At 34.6% G+C, this 13532-nt stretch overlaps 1 protein-coding gene across 1 annotated transcript; it reads right to left on the bottom strand.

The window, feature by feature from the left end:
* Positions 1 to 3186: 3186 nt before the first annotated feature.
* On the bottom strand, positions 3187 to 11638 carry LOC121235630 (palmitoyl-protein thioesterase 1-like). Its single transcript, XM_041131971.1, has 12 exons — positions 11268 to 11638; positions 9683 to 9767; positions 8611 to 8662; positions 8510 to 8530; positions 8359 to 8412; positions 7002 to 7052; positions 6206 to 6268; positions 5645 to 5710; positions 5391 to 5429; positions 4946 to 5068; positions 4674 to 4766; positions 3187 to 3794 (listed from the first exon to the last, which is right to left on the bottom strand). Exons 1-12 carry the CDS (start codon positions 11359 to 11361, stop codon positions 3450 to 3452), a joined length of 1086 nt encoding a protein of 361 aa, XP_040987905.1. The 5' UTR covers positions 11362 to 11638; the 3' UTR covers positions 3187 to 3449.
* Between the last annotated feature and the right edge of the window lie 1894 nt (positions 11639 to 13532).

The following is a 13532-nucleotide window of genomic DNA, read 5'->3' as shown; positions in this document are numbered from 1 at the left end:
CATCTGAGCTTTGAAAAACCTCTTAGTGATCCATTAATGAGTACAGAAAAGGATGTTATCGTGACACGTTTTTTAATCAGATTGATCCAAGTATTACTAAATCTAAAAAAAAAAAAAATCATTACTGTGAATAGAAATTCCACTCTATATAGTCAAAAGCTATTTCCATGTCAAGCTTTATTGCTATTAATCCTCTTTTCCCAGCCTTTTTCTCCAAGTGGTGAAACAACTCATGGGCAATCATCATATTTTCTTTTATGTTTCAGCTATGGACAAAAGTCGTTCGAAGAGGGGAGATGATGTGAGGAATGTTGATTTTGAAATGATTAGCTAGGATTTTTGTGATGATTTTGTAGATGACATTGGTTAGACTGGTTGGGTGATAATGATGGGGTGAGCTTGGATTGGGAACTTTTGGAATGAAAGCAATATTGGTATGATTCATTAGTTTAAGAAGTTTTCCATTTTGAAGAACAATTTGCACAGCTTTGATGACCTCACTTTTTGGGACAACCCAGACTTAACCAAGTCCTAGCTTGTCTTTCATCACCATGTTATATTTAATTTTAGGTTGTACAAGAGGTATAGAGTACGTAGAAACCTTTGGATTTATTTAATTATTTATTTGTCTTGGTGCATTGAGCATCTAAGCCCAACAATGGCCATCACCTTGAATTAGGGTTTGGAACCCTAAGGGAACTTGGGGCACATGCCTAACTCACCAACCTCTAGCCTTTTGTCACACATGCACGTTCCACCCAAGAGACACCATGAACCTAGACATAATTTGGGGCAAAAGGGGTGAGAGACTTTAGGGTTTTGGTAACCCAAAAGCCCCACACGCCTCCCATGAGATTTTGGCAATTCTCAAAGTTTTGAGTAATGATTAGGAATGGGAGGAGACACTTAGAGCCACGACAAAATAGAGGCATGGAACCCCAAGAAGAACCTTAGGGTTTCGGCCATGGGAGGGTTCACGCCACCTATGACAAGCTCACCCACCATTTGACACTTGTCACACATGTAGAGAAGTAAGAGGATTTCAAAAAGATGGCATAGGAAAGTGGTGCATGGGGGATGCCAAAGGGCTTAGGCACATGTTTCCAAAGGGCTCCTAGGGAAATGGGCTTTGTGGTTGTGATCAAGATAATTATGTGAAGTGCTAGGATTGACTTGTAGCATTGATTGTGAAAATATGTAATTGTGATGTTGTTGTGCCCTGTGAAGTGTTGGGATAAAATAATTATAACGTGGTTGATGTGACATCCAAAGTGTTGGGATAAAATCTATAGTTAGTGTTGTGATTGGATATTGTGTGCAGTGATGAGACAAGTGTGAATGCCTCAAATGGACGACTTATGAGAAGTTATTATGTGGTTTGGAGTTGAGTAGTAACTATGTTAGAAGAATTGGAACCATGGGATTTATTGTAGTGGGGTTGTTTAGTTGTGCTGTTTGTTTTAGATGTGCCATTTTAATCGTATTAATTTATAGTATGTTTAATTATGTCTAGGTGATAATCATTTTTGTTTAATATTGTTGTGGAGATTTTTCAAAAAAGTTGAAGAGTTAGGTAAGGGTGATCTTATGTTAGACTTTGCATAAAAAGAATGTACTGAGGTTGATTTTATGGAAATATGCATTTTTGTTTTTGTTATGAAAAACTTAAAAGCAACCTCAGTCATTTTATTTGCATTACTCATGATATCCGAATAAGAAGAGAAAAATATTTTCTGTCATGAATGGTATGAGCAATTATTGGCATTATGTTCTCAATTGTATAAAAAGATTATGAGAAAATCTGAAACTTTGTACATGATTATATGATGATTTTTTGTTTTTGTTCAATACTCTGTTATGATATGATGTTACATCTGAAAACTTCTAGCATGACTTTCTGTTTCTACTTTCATCTCGATCTTACCAGGGGTGGAAAACTATGGCCTCTGTTATAATGTTGGTATCGACATCTCTGTTTCTGGTGCACCTACTTTGGAAACAAAATGATTTTTTACATGGTTTTTCATGTGTGCGCACTTGGGTTTCCAAGAATAATTAGGGGAATGTTTCACATCCTATTTCTGCTTGGTTGACTGCTAGGGTTTGCTTGACTCTACCACTAGGGTTATACATGGAACTCCGTTTTGATATGATGATATTACAGTTATATGCTAAAGGACTTTTGAATATGAATATTTCTGAACTGACGCTTTGTTATTTTTAATAACATGTTTTGTTCTGCATTCTGTTACTGGCTCAGGTTTACACACTGGTATATGTTCAATACTTACTAAGTTGTTGATAATTTAGGCCTTATCTCCATAATATTTTTAGATGTTTAACCAGAGAATCGAGAATAGGAAACATGAGCAACGTTATGTAAACATAGTGGATTAACTACAAATAGGGTACTTTGATTATTGGAGAGTTTTATTCAGTAGATTTGTTTTTGTTTTGTTGACTTATTTTTTAGAAGGTTGACACTTATTTTGAGACTTTGTGGAATCTTAGAGTAACTCTCTAGACATCCAGGTATGAGGCGTTATAGTTCAAGTTAAGATGTTTTATGGAGTTTTGAAAAATGAGAGAAAAAGTTGAATAAACATATTATAAAATTAAAATATTGTTAGAATATAATTTTTGTTTTGAGATTTGAAAAAATTGAATTGTTTTTTGTATTTTGTTTAGAGTTTGTGAAAGTTTTTTTACTGAATAGATAATGATTAGATGAAAAAGTTAAAAATTTGAAATTGAAAAATATTTTTTAGGATGATGTTTGAATGTTGAGATAAGATCGATTTAGATTGTCTATAAAATCAAACTCGCCTAAAAGTTGTAGTCATGACAACATTTTTGTTTGCGTAAACTTGAAGATTTATCCTCAAAATATAGCATATGAAGGTAGTCAAGGTAGAGAGGCCATGGCCTTTTTGTATTCTGTACCTCTCTCCCCCTCTATCCATAAAAAAAAAAAAAACTATATGGCATGGATCAACTTCTCATCTAATAGTTTCACAAATGGTGAGGAAAGTTAAAGGAATAAATGTCATGACTGTCAAACCCCACTATATACAAGTGCAAATAATTTATTGCATTGTTTTCGTACTTGAACTTCATGCCTTTACAAATTGCTTAAGAAAGCTACACCAAAACTTCTTACAGCTTGATTCACTTAACAATATGTGATAGAACAGAATAGTGTATTTAAACATTAAAAAGGAAAATTCAGAAACTTGGATACCTGATTCTTAAAATAGCAACTGACATGTAGCGTGTCTACCGATTACAAACAGTAGACAACAGTTAAATGAATGCCAATAAATAATAAAACTGCTAAATGTTCCATCATCGTGTAACCAGATATGTCCTATTTAACACAAGTTTCCATGATCATACAGTATAGATTCTAATCCCAAGCTTTCATAATTCAATTCAAGAAGTAATCCAAATCATGTATGAGGAGGCAACGGCTCCTCCATCAGCCTCAGAAGTTCAGTGACGAAAGATTTAATTGATGAGGGCCAGAAATAAGATAATGATCCCTCAAATATTACTTCAGTTGATGTTTTCTCGTCAATTATAGTCGCAGTTTGCTCAATCTTCTTGCTCTGAACTCCACTATCACTTTCAATACTTCTCTTTCTTGATGCTTTGTCCTCCAAGTAAGGCACAACGTACCTTTTCATATCCCTTCTGGAAATCCCAAGATGATTTCCTGGAACACTAATGTACTTGACCTTTCCAGCTTCATCTAAGGTTTTCAAACCAATCCAGTCCTCGGTGTAAAGCTTTGTCTGCACGCAAAATGAGTGACAAATGCTAAGATATCTCGTTATGAGAAATTTCTCTAATATGAAAGAGTAATGCTTCTCTTAATTGTAGATTTTATTATCTCAAAACACCTGCTAATATGGTACATTTTAAGTGGCTGCATATGTCACTAACTTAAATGGCCGATTATTTAAAATGTGCCATATTAGCAGGTGTCACTAAGGATGACAAACATTTAAGATGAAGAGCATTCTTTCTCACACTGAAAAGCTGTAAGATGAAACACAAATCTTCACTTTCCAAGAAACTATCTGGATGGTTTACCATGCTAAACTTGTGTTTTACATAGCTGAACAACATCCCGCCCCTTGGCCATAACATGCAATTTTTCTAAGACAAATTGGTTTTTCATTGCATCGGTAGCTTTAGGCAAACCTTAACTTATTGTCCACCATGAGACTCAATGAAATTGATCTTCAATTTTTCCTTACACAGAAGCTGATGGTTTCAAGTAGTTCTAATCACCAATGGGTTCCCCAATCATGATTTTTTCATGATATATAGTTTTTTTACTTCTTTTTCTTTGTTTTTTTTCTTTTTTTTTCATAATATAGAGGTTGCAGCCATCATTATATAGTACGCAAAAGTACTGATCTGGTTGGTAAGTGCAGTTATGTATCCTCAACATACCCGCTTGAAGGCCACCATATACACAGCCCGCAAGAGAGGGAGAAGCAGAACCAATACATGCAATTGACCAAATTCATAGAAAAGAAATCAATTGCCCAACCATTTTCACAATGGAATCCGACGAGAGCAAAACATTTAAGACTGGGAGAGTAATTCTAGAATAATGATGATGAAGACAATGACGATAACGATAATGATCACAATAAAGATACCTGCTGTGGCGGTAAAACAGGATTGAAAGTTCCATCAGGGTAATACCCAAACCAAGAAGTTTCTTTGGGAATCAAAACAGTGTCATGCTCAAACTGTTGAACATACAAAAATAAGATGAAGGATGAGAAATGCTTCATAAGCAAAATTTGTATTCTGAGAAATTCTAAAAAATAAAAAAAAGGACCAAGAATGTTTTGCACATGGCAATAAACCCCCCAATTTATCACGTCAAATCTGGCACATAAGGACAAATAAAAAAAGGGGGGCTAACCATGATAAGCACCAAGTTCTGTAAGCTAGTGAACCGTTCCTTGTAACTGGAGTTTTTCTCACCAGGGACTTCATTGTTAAGCTTCGGAAGAAATCTGCATTTCTCTAAGTAGCTGGGGATAGCCTGGAAACATTAAATAGGAGATTCTGATGTTTAAGTTTCAGTCAGAAAGGGGAGAGAGAAAGGAAAATGTGCATAATTTTCAACGCACATATGAAATCATCTGGCAAACGGCAAGAAAACCATCATCACCTTTTCTCCTTTAGAAAGGGAGGGGGAAGAAATGGAAACTATAGATGGCATTTTCAAAAAGAAAATTGAGCCAAAAACAGTTAAAAAGAAGCAGGCTTTTAACATTCCTACGAATTCAGAGTCACATGGTTTCTGGAATGTATAGCTGTGAGAAGACTGCAGTAGAAAAGCTCCATCAGGTTATACTACTCACATTTGGTAACTTTAGATAACCGCTGGGAGCTAAGTGATCCTGCAATTCCACAAATCAAAGTGTCATGCCTTGTAAGAGACATCCAAAAGAGAATGTGATTTTACAGCAAAATAGTGACAGGAAGAAAAAATCCAACTTCAGTAGAGAGTTAAAATTCCATATATATATATATATACATATATGTATATATATAACAAAAAAACAGAGGAAAAATAAGACTGTGCAAGCTCGAGATTTCATAGACAGATTTATACTTGGATATACTCAGTATAGATCTCCGACTTGATCAGTCTGTCCGCAATAATGCATAAAACCCCGGACTGTGGAAGACAAAACATATATGAATATTAGAAGCGTCAAATTTAAGGAAATTTAAATAAGTCCTTGCAAGTCAATTGGTGTTAGTCACATTAGTAGGTGATTATTATCCAAGACAGATTAACAATTAATCTCCCATAATCCAACAGTTAAATACATAATACACAGGGGACTTGTCATTACCCACAAAGTGAAAGTTCAGAATTTTCCAAAAATGATTGAATTAAAATCAGCAAACAAATTGTAAACCACAATAATGGATTATTGTGCTAAGGGTGCCATACTCTTAACTAAAGTCTTGCATATTATCTATTCAGTTATTAAAGTTGTTACAGTGGGATGACGTAGGGAATCCAGTGAGACCTAAGTACACAAAACTAAGCATAGAGGAAATATCACACATTATAATTTATAACAACTCTAAAACCAGTATGACGTGATGGAGAATAAAGAAACTATTTGAAGTGATAATAATAGAAAGCCATGATGGAACTTACACCACAAAGAGGAACAGAGGCAGTACCAGCATGTGGTCCACCTAAGGAGATAAAATTCTTAACCTGTGTCCGAAATTATAAAAAATTTTCATTAGATTAGAAAAGTACAAAATATATGCTTATAGAAGACTAGGTACCGTATTATACTGAGCACTATACTTTTAAAAAAACAATGATCTGTATATAAACTTAGCAACCCATGACCATGCAAAGATGAGGCACCTCTTATTTAGCAAAAGAACTCTGCTTCATGTATACACAGCTTAATGAGAAAACATAATGCTGTGATTCCTAGGTGGAAATGGAGAAGAAATATACCGAGTAAAAAAATATATATAAATAAATAAATAAAAAACATTGACACATTGAGATATATATTTTTTTTATAAGTATTGACACATTGAGATATGATTGATTTATCACAAATTGTTTCTTCATCAACTCAAATTCAACAGCCAATTGATACTTCATGAGCTTCAACTGCCTGCTTATGGGTATACTGGTTATAACCTCCTATTCCCTTCCCCCACGACCAAACATGAAAAAGGAAGAAGACAAAAAACAAAAGCAGAAACGATAAAAAAAAAAAAGGAGAAACGCATTTATTGAATCTAAAACAGCCAAATGATGAACCTATGAGCACCATTCATTATGCCTTTCAAACATATTTAACAGGAATTAGGTGTGAATATGCATAGTCAAAATATTCAAAATTTCATTAAGATAAAATTAAATTGTTGAACAAAAACTAGGAAATACTCAATTAGCAACGTATATCTTCAAGACGGGTTCTTACAGGGGGTCCTCCAGCACAAAACTGTAAAACACCTCGACCTATTAAATTGCCCTGTTAAATCAAACAAACGTTAAGAATGAGAAACAATACAACCTACCTGAGAATCGGCAATCATTATAAACTTATTACCTCAATACGAGGCAGTTAGAAAATGAAAAGATAATCCAAAATTATGAGTTGGTTCTCACTTACCAAAAAGGAAATTTTCATTTTTGATAGGATTAGAGAAACGCCAACCGCTTCCTGATTAAACCTAGCATGATGGGAAATTATCCCCCTAAATCTATAGAGTGCAAACTAACTAGTATTTCTACATCTTTTTCACGTAGCATGCATCAAGTGCACCTAGAAACCTAAACATGTCAAGGTTAAGGAGACCTTAACTACAACGACCATCCTGACAAAAGGCATACTCAATATTTTCCTCCTAAACCTTGAACATAATTTATTCTGAAAGTCATTAGGTAATAAGGTGGAAGTTAATACAATGCACCAAGCACAATTAAAAAGACTAACTAACATTCAGTTAAATAGATCAAGCAGTGCAAGGAAGAAAAACAAATGCATCCATAAGGAGTGATTCAATTCCGGTTGTAACTAAGAAAATTCAGAAGGAAGCTAACCACCAAGAAAAGAAAGGTGCAATATGAAGTGAAAACACAAGACGATATGTACTTTACTGAAAAAAAGGCTATGGTTTTTCCTAGAGCAGAAAGGCAAACAAAAAAAATTCAAGAAGCTGATTCCTGTTGGCAACAACTGATACCATACAGCTGAATTGAGTTTATTCGCAATGACTTGCCCATAGACAAAAAGAGTTTATCAGCAATGACTAATTCATTCAATTTCTAGAAGCATCATAAAGTTGCATGAAATCCTCAACCACATCGGTAATTGTTAGGTATGAGAAAATTGGTTTACTGTATAAGAGCCATAAATGATAAATTAATAGTGATAGACTTGGTTTATCATAATAAGAGCCATAATATCTGTTTCACACGTACGAGAATATGTGAATTAACTGTTAGGGTGCAGTTAAAGAGAGAGTTACTTGAATTTACTTTGACTCATAAACTGCAAAAAGGATAATTACTTGAACATTGTATGTTTAACTGACCAGTGAAGGGACATTACATCTCTTCAATTGGGAAGGAGATTGACAAATTGTTCTACTTAAAAAGTCACAACAGTTCAACCAAATGCCTGCTCCAATTAATTTGTCATTTAAATTGGACAAAGGCTTAACAGTATGGCAATAAATCATAAGAGATGATTGAAAAAACAGAGAACGAGTCAGTATATCATGTTAAATTACAAAGACAACTGAACAGGAAGAAATCTGACACTCATAAATCACCTGGGAGAGACCCACTATGTTGTAACCATTCCTAAGTTCTTTCATTTCCTTCACCTGTAGTATAGTATAATAGTGAATTAGTTGTATGGAAAAACAAACTTCAAAAGCCAGGGAAGGAACATAGCAACTGTAACCAAGTGAGCTACATTACCTTGTTGCAAACAGTTCCCGCCTGCAAACATTAAACTGCTTTAATTACTACAGGACAATGTAAATTCCAACAAGAAAGGCCTAGTTCTTTTAAGTGCTTGCCTGTTCTGCAAGAGGCATAAACCAAGAATCCCATGTTCCATCTCCAACTTCTCTGCAGTGAGGAAAGACATGAACATATTTTTGGTAATACTAACTTTTGCAGGGTTATGGTCTGGAATGCTTCCGAAAGAAAATATACTTCCAGAAAATAACATCATTCATAATCACTCCAGAAGATTTTGAAACTTTCTGGAACATGTATAATATGTACATGTGGGATAGTTTATTACTTTCTGGTCCCCTAAACCATCGACATTTGAGAGTAAATTATGACAACCCCAAATGTATAAGTGGTATTGAACCATACAAGGACATAAAATGAATACTTTAATTTTACTCAGTAAAACTAGCTGACGTAGTTGCATTCTATGACATTTTACAAATGTTGCTAACTATGTCCTGCAAATGTTGTGTTCCTGTCAATTTGCATGCAAGCAATCATAGACTCCTAAGGAAGATACAAAAATATTTTGAATGAAACAGTTTATGAAGAGGGAAAATTAATGTCTCAGTTTACGATCTTCGAATTAATGGATTTAACTTCTCCAAGCATTACCTCTAATACTACAAAGAAAAATATGTATCATCTTTAATACCGAAAAACTCATCCAATTTGCTACTTCGTAGGAGAATTTTTTTTTTTTTTTTTTTTAAGATCTATTTTCAAGGATGTACTACTGTAAGGCAAAAACCCAAGCCAGAACAGCAAAAGCATTCTGAATGTGGTAACGAGAGCAAACATCAGTTAGTGTTATCATTTGACCTCCAACTAGATGACAATATGAATATCATCTCTCAGGTATTGATCATAAAAAGAGACTTTTCAAGGATCTAGTCTTGATCTAACTTTGAGAAAATTTCATTCAGAAATATTCTGTATTTGTAAGCTTTTGGTGTGTAATCATGCGAGTGTTACTACAGAACAAGGTCCACAAGAATTGAATGAGGAGAATGTACAACAAATGACATTATTGGAAACAATTTGATCCATGATCTGGAAACAGTTTTTTTAAGAGGATAAAATTTGGAATTGCTTTAGACAATGTGACTGTAAGATGTTATGTAAACATACATGCAATATCCTTCAATGCCAGAGAAGTTACTCAGTAGCTCAGTGAATCGTTTAACCCCTCGATTGGAGCACTGATCTCCAATTCCTGCCATGAAGCATTAGAATAGAATAATGACATTTCAAAGAGCGCCACATAAATACTAGCAACAATTTCTAGCTTTATAAACTTTTTCACATTGATCTGGTATTTCATTAAAGTTAAAACCTGGCATTATTTCTAAAATAAAACATCATAACAAAGAACAAATAAATACAAAAAATACATATATCTAAATACACGACCAGAATAGAATGGGATTCCTAAAATAAGCTGGCTATGAGTTAGTATGCTGAAAATTCTCATAAAATAGGATAACCAAGTGTTTTGATTGCTAAGAAAATTTAGTGGTCCACTAGATCTTGCAGTTAATAAATGAACAAGTTAATAAGGTAATAGTAGACATAATAATAACCATAGTAAGGTAGAATTAGATATCTGCTATTGAAATTCAGATTGTGTTTTCTAAAAGAAACGTTAAGCACATTTGGAAGCTTACTCCGCAAAGTTACCAAGCATGGCACCATTTTATGCATGTTGTATTCAAGTGTTTTATGCAACACGAGAGTTTTATGGTAAAATTCGCTCTTCTGATAGATTTTAATACCAACCTCAACTTGTTTCCTAAATAAAAAATTTGCAATATAAGTATCATTGTTTAGGTTCGTTTCATTCTGTGTAGTCTTGCTTCATAAACCGAAGCTTACTGTATACAAGTTACAAATAGTTTGCATAAACCACAAGAGAAATGCGAAGATTATAAAACCCTGTTCCCACGTGCATGTTTGCAAGCTATCCTTGGAAATCAAATCGATCAAGTAAGGTCAGATGCGGTGTGTTCAAAGACAAGGTGTGACATTTTAATCATCTGTAACAATTGCAGCACCATCTCTCTGTATGCTATTTTCGACTCACAATAATATCTACTTTGTGATAGTACCAACCCACTAAACTAGGATTTTGGTGAGCTATCCCAAGTGTTTCTCCAGCATTTAATAATTCCAAAATAAACAGAGGAAGTACATTAAGTGCAGGATGTTAATATCCAAAGCTCCAGTATCTTCCTCCTAGTTAGCCCATGAACACGAGCATAATCGAAATCATACAAAACCGCACAGAACGTCCATTTATAATCTACCACAAGATTCCGTTATATAGCAACAAAGCCATCTAGTATTAATCACCAAAAAGAAAAAAAGAAAATCAAAACACGATTAAATCCCGTTTGGATACAAAAACACTATCAACTAATTTTATTTTATCTCATCATTACAATTTTCTTAAATATTCGTATAAAAAGTAATAAACAATTCAACTTTTTCAAATCTAAAAACATCATCATAAAATAATATTATTTTAATATTTTATTCAACTCATTTAAAATCATCTCAATCAAACTATCCGAACCATAATCAAATAAGAAATAACCAGCAGAAAAGAGGAAAATAAAAGCCAATAATACTACAAATAAAAAAATAGATTCTACAACCAAATTAATGATTAAAAGGAAACAGATTAAAAAAAAAAAGAAAAAAGAAGAAGACACACCATGGAGTATTATGAAGGGTGTGGACTGCGAAAGTGAGATGAACGTAAAGAGCAAGATAACGATGGTGGAAATGACTGGTAAAGCAAAATCCATGAGTATTTTGTGGGTTTCAGTTGAAGAAGAAAACTATAAGATCAAAGGGAATGTGTGATTTTGGATGAATTTACGACTCTGAAAACTTTCGGAGGATTCGGTTTTCTTGTATTGGCTATTTGGTGCTTCATTGATCGGTGAAAAGGGACCTTCGCTGCTGCAGCATCGTAAGGTTTCTTCTTGAAGTTACCAATGGCTAATCACTTTGGTCTTCGGGTCTGATTGCAGTGTCAGTTCGTTGAGTACACGAATTCACCACGGCGATGTTTTTGTTTGTTAGCGTGTGGGGGTACTCTCGGTATTTTGATATTTTCCTTTAGGTTCTGTTTGTCTTCCAACAGCAACAACGTAAGTATCCCTTGCCTTATCAAAATGGTTCTTGCAACCGTTTGTGCATCCGCAATCGTGGACCGGTGTGGAAAATGAAATGGTGCTTTTCATTTTGCCATGAATAGAACTTTATTTATTTTTTTTTTTTTTATGTGAATGACTCGTGGAAGTAATGGATGAAGCTACCGTGTTTGACTTGTGTATGTACATTATTATTATTATTTTTTATTTTTATGTTAATGACTTGTGTAGGCACATTCGACTGAATCTATTTTTGTTTGAAACTAATTTTTTTCTGCACTTGGGTGAAATGGATCTGTCTGAAACTCTAATTTTCCAAGTCCATTTTTTGTCGGGAAATTTCAGAAACTAAAAGCATGATGGTTCACATTTGAGAAATACTTGTAGATGCAGGAAAGTCTGGAAGACAGTAATAATCTAAATATGTAATTAATATTATGGTTATTTTTAGATAAATTGAATGCATAAAACAAGCAATTTGTACCTGGTACACGGTTTACACAGGTAGCAAGTTTTCAACTGACAATGCTTTCAGCTAACTTCTTACCTAGACAAAGATTGTGCATTTACCAATATAAATTAGGAGTTTCGGCCTACACTTTTACAACTGATATAAGTGTCTTAACAGTCTACAGTTTGAAACATGCTAATACACAGAGTATAGTGGTATATAAAAGCTTGGTTGCCAAAATAAACATTAGAGAACTTGTCAAGAAATGGATGCACCGAAAGTGATTACAACGGAAAGTGACATTTACCAACCTGTCCCATTTACAATGTGACATTTACGGATGCCATTTACGAAAAACAACTTGCAAGTTGTAATTACATGGTTCATATCCATTGAGGTCCCAATTTACAAAAAGTGATTACAAAAAATCAACTTACATTCAGTGATTACATGGCTTCGCAGCCCCATATCCAATTTGATGTCAACAAAAATGTTTAAATACCCAACCACATTTTGAACCATTTTGGGTATAGATGCATGGAATTCCGTTAGCAGCCATGACAGAAGAAGTTGGAAACCACCTGGATTCGTCAATAGGTGAAGTGATTAGAGTGGATGTTGACTCAGAAGGTAGGGCCTGGGGTAAATGCATGAGGGTGAGAGTGGCAGTGAACCTGAATAAACCTTTGTTAAGGGGGAAGTGGTTGATGATGGATAACCAGAAGTTTTGGGTCTCATGTATGAGCGGCTTCAAAATATCTACTTTACGTGTGGCATTTTATCGCATAAGGGTAAAAGGTGCAGTAAACAGAAAAGTGAATATGGAGTAGAGGAGCAACCATGTGAGCAGTTTGGTCCATGGATTCGGGCTCAACCTATGAACCCAAATATCTTCGATGTTCGAAAATATGGGGGTTCTAATAGTTCCAGAGAACAAAAGGGACGTTATAAGGAGGAGACAAATGAAGCAGGTGGAGGGAAAGACAAAGATGGTAAGGAAGTGTCGGGAGGGGCTTCTCAAGAATCATTTAAGGAGCATTTACCAGATACGGCTATTGTTCTGCCTTGTAAAGTAAATGACAAAGGCACGAAAGAATTGGGAGTCAATTGAAATTATGAGGAATTACTAAAGGGGAGGGAAACACGTATGAAAAACCAGGTCTCGGAGTCAGAGTCCCCATTCTGTTTGGAAAATCAGGAGAATTTAAAGCTGGTAGATTCCAAAGAGGGTTTGTCCTTTATGGAAGTAGAAGTTGTCACGGCCTTAAATGAACACTTGCCTAATACTGATTTATTCACTTTTAAGAGCAAGCAACTAAAGACAAGAAGCCAGGAGTTAGGGATCAAAAGGACTCAGGGAATAATACCA

Source organism: Juglans microcarpa x Juglans regia, chromosome 6D, assembly GCF_004785595.1.
Source record: "Juglans microcarpa x Juglans regia isolate MS1-56 chromosome 6D, Jm3101_v1.0, whole genome shotgun sequence".
In the NCBI taxonomy this organism is placed as follows: Eukaryota; Viridiplantae; Streptophyta; class Magnoliopsida; order Fagales; family Juglandaceae; genus Juglans; species Juglans microcarpa x Juglans regia.
Note: the sequence above shows the minus strand (reverse complement) of the source record. Positions and strands in the feature narration are given on the sequence as shown.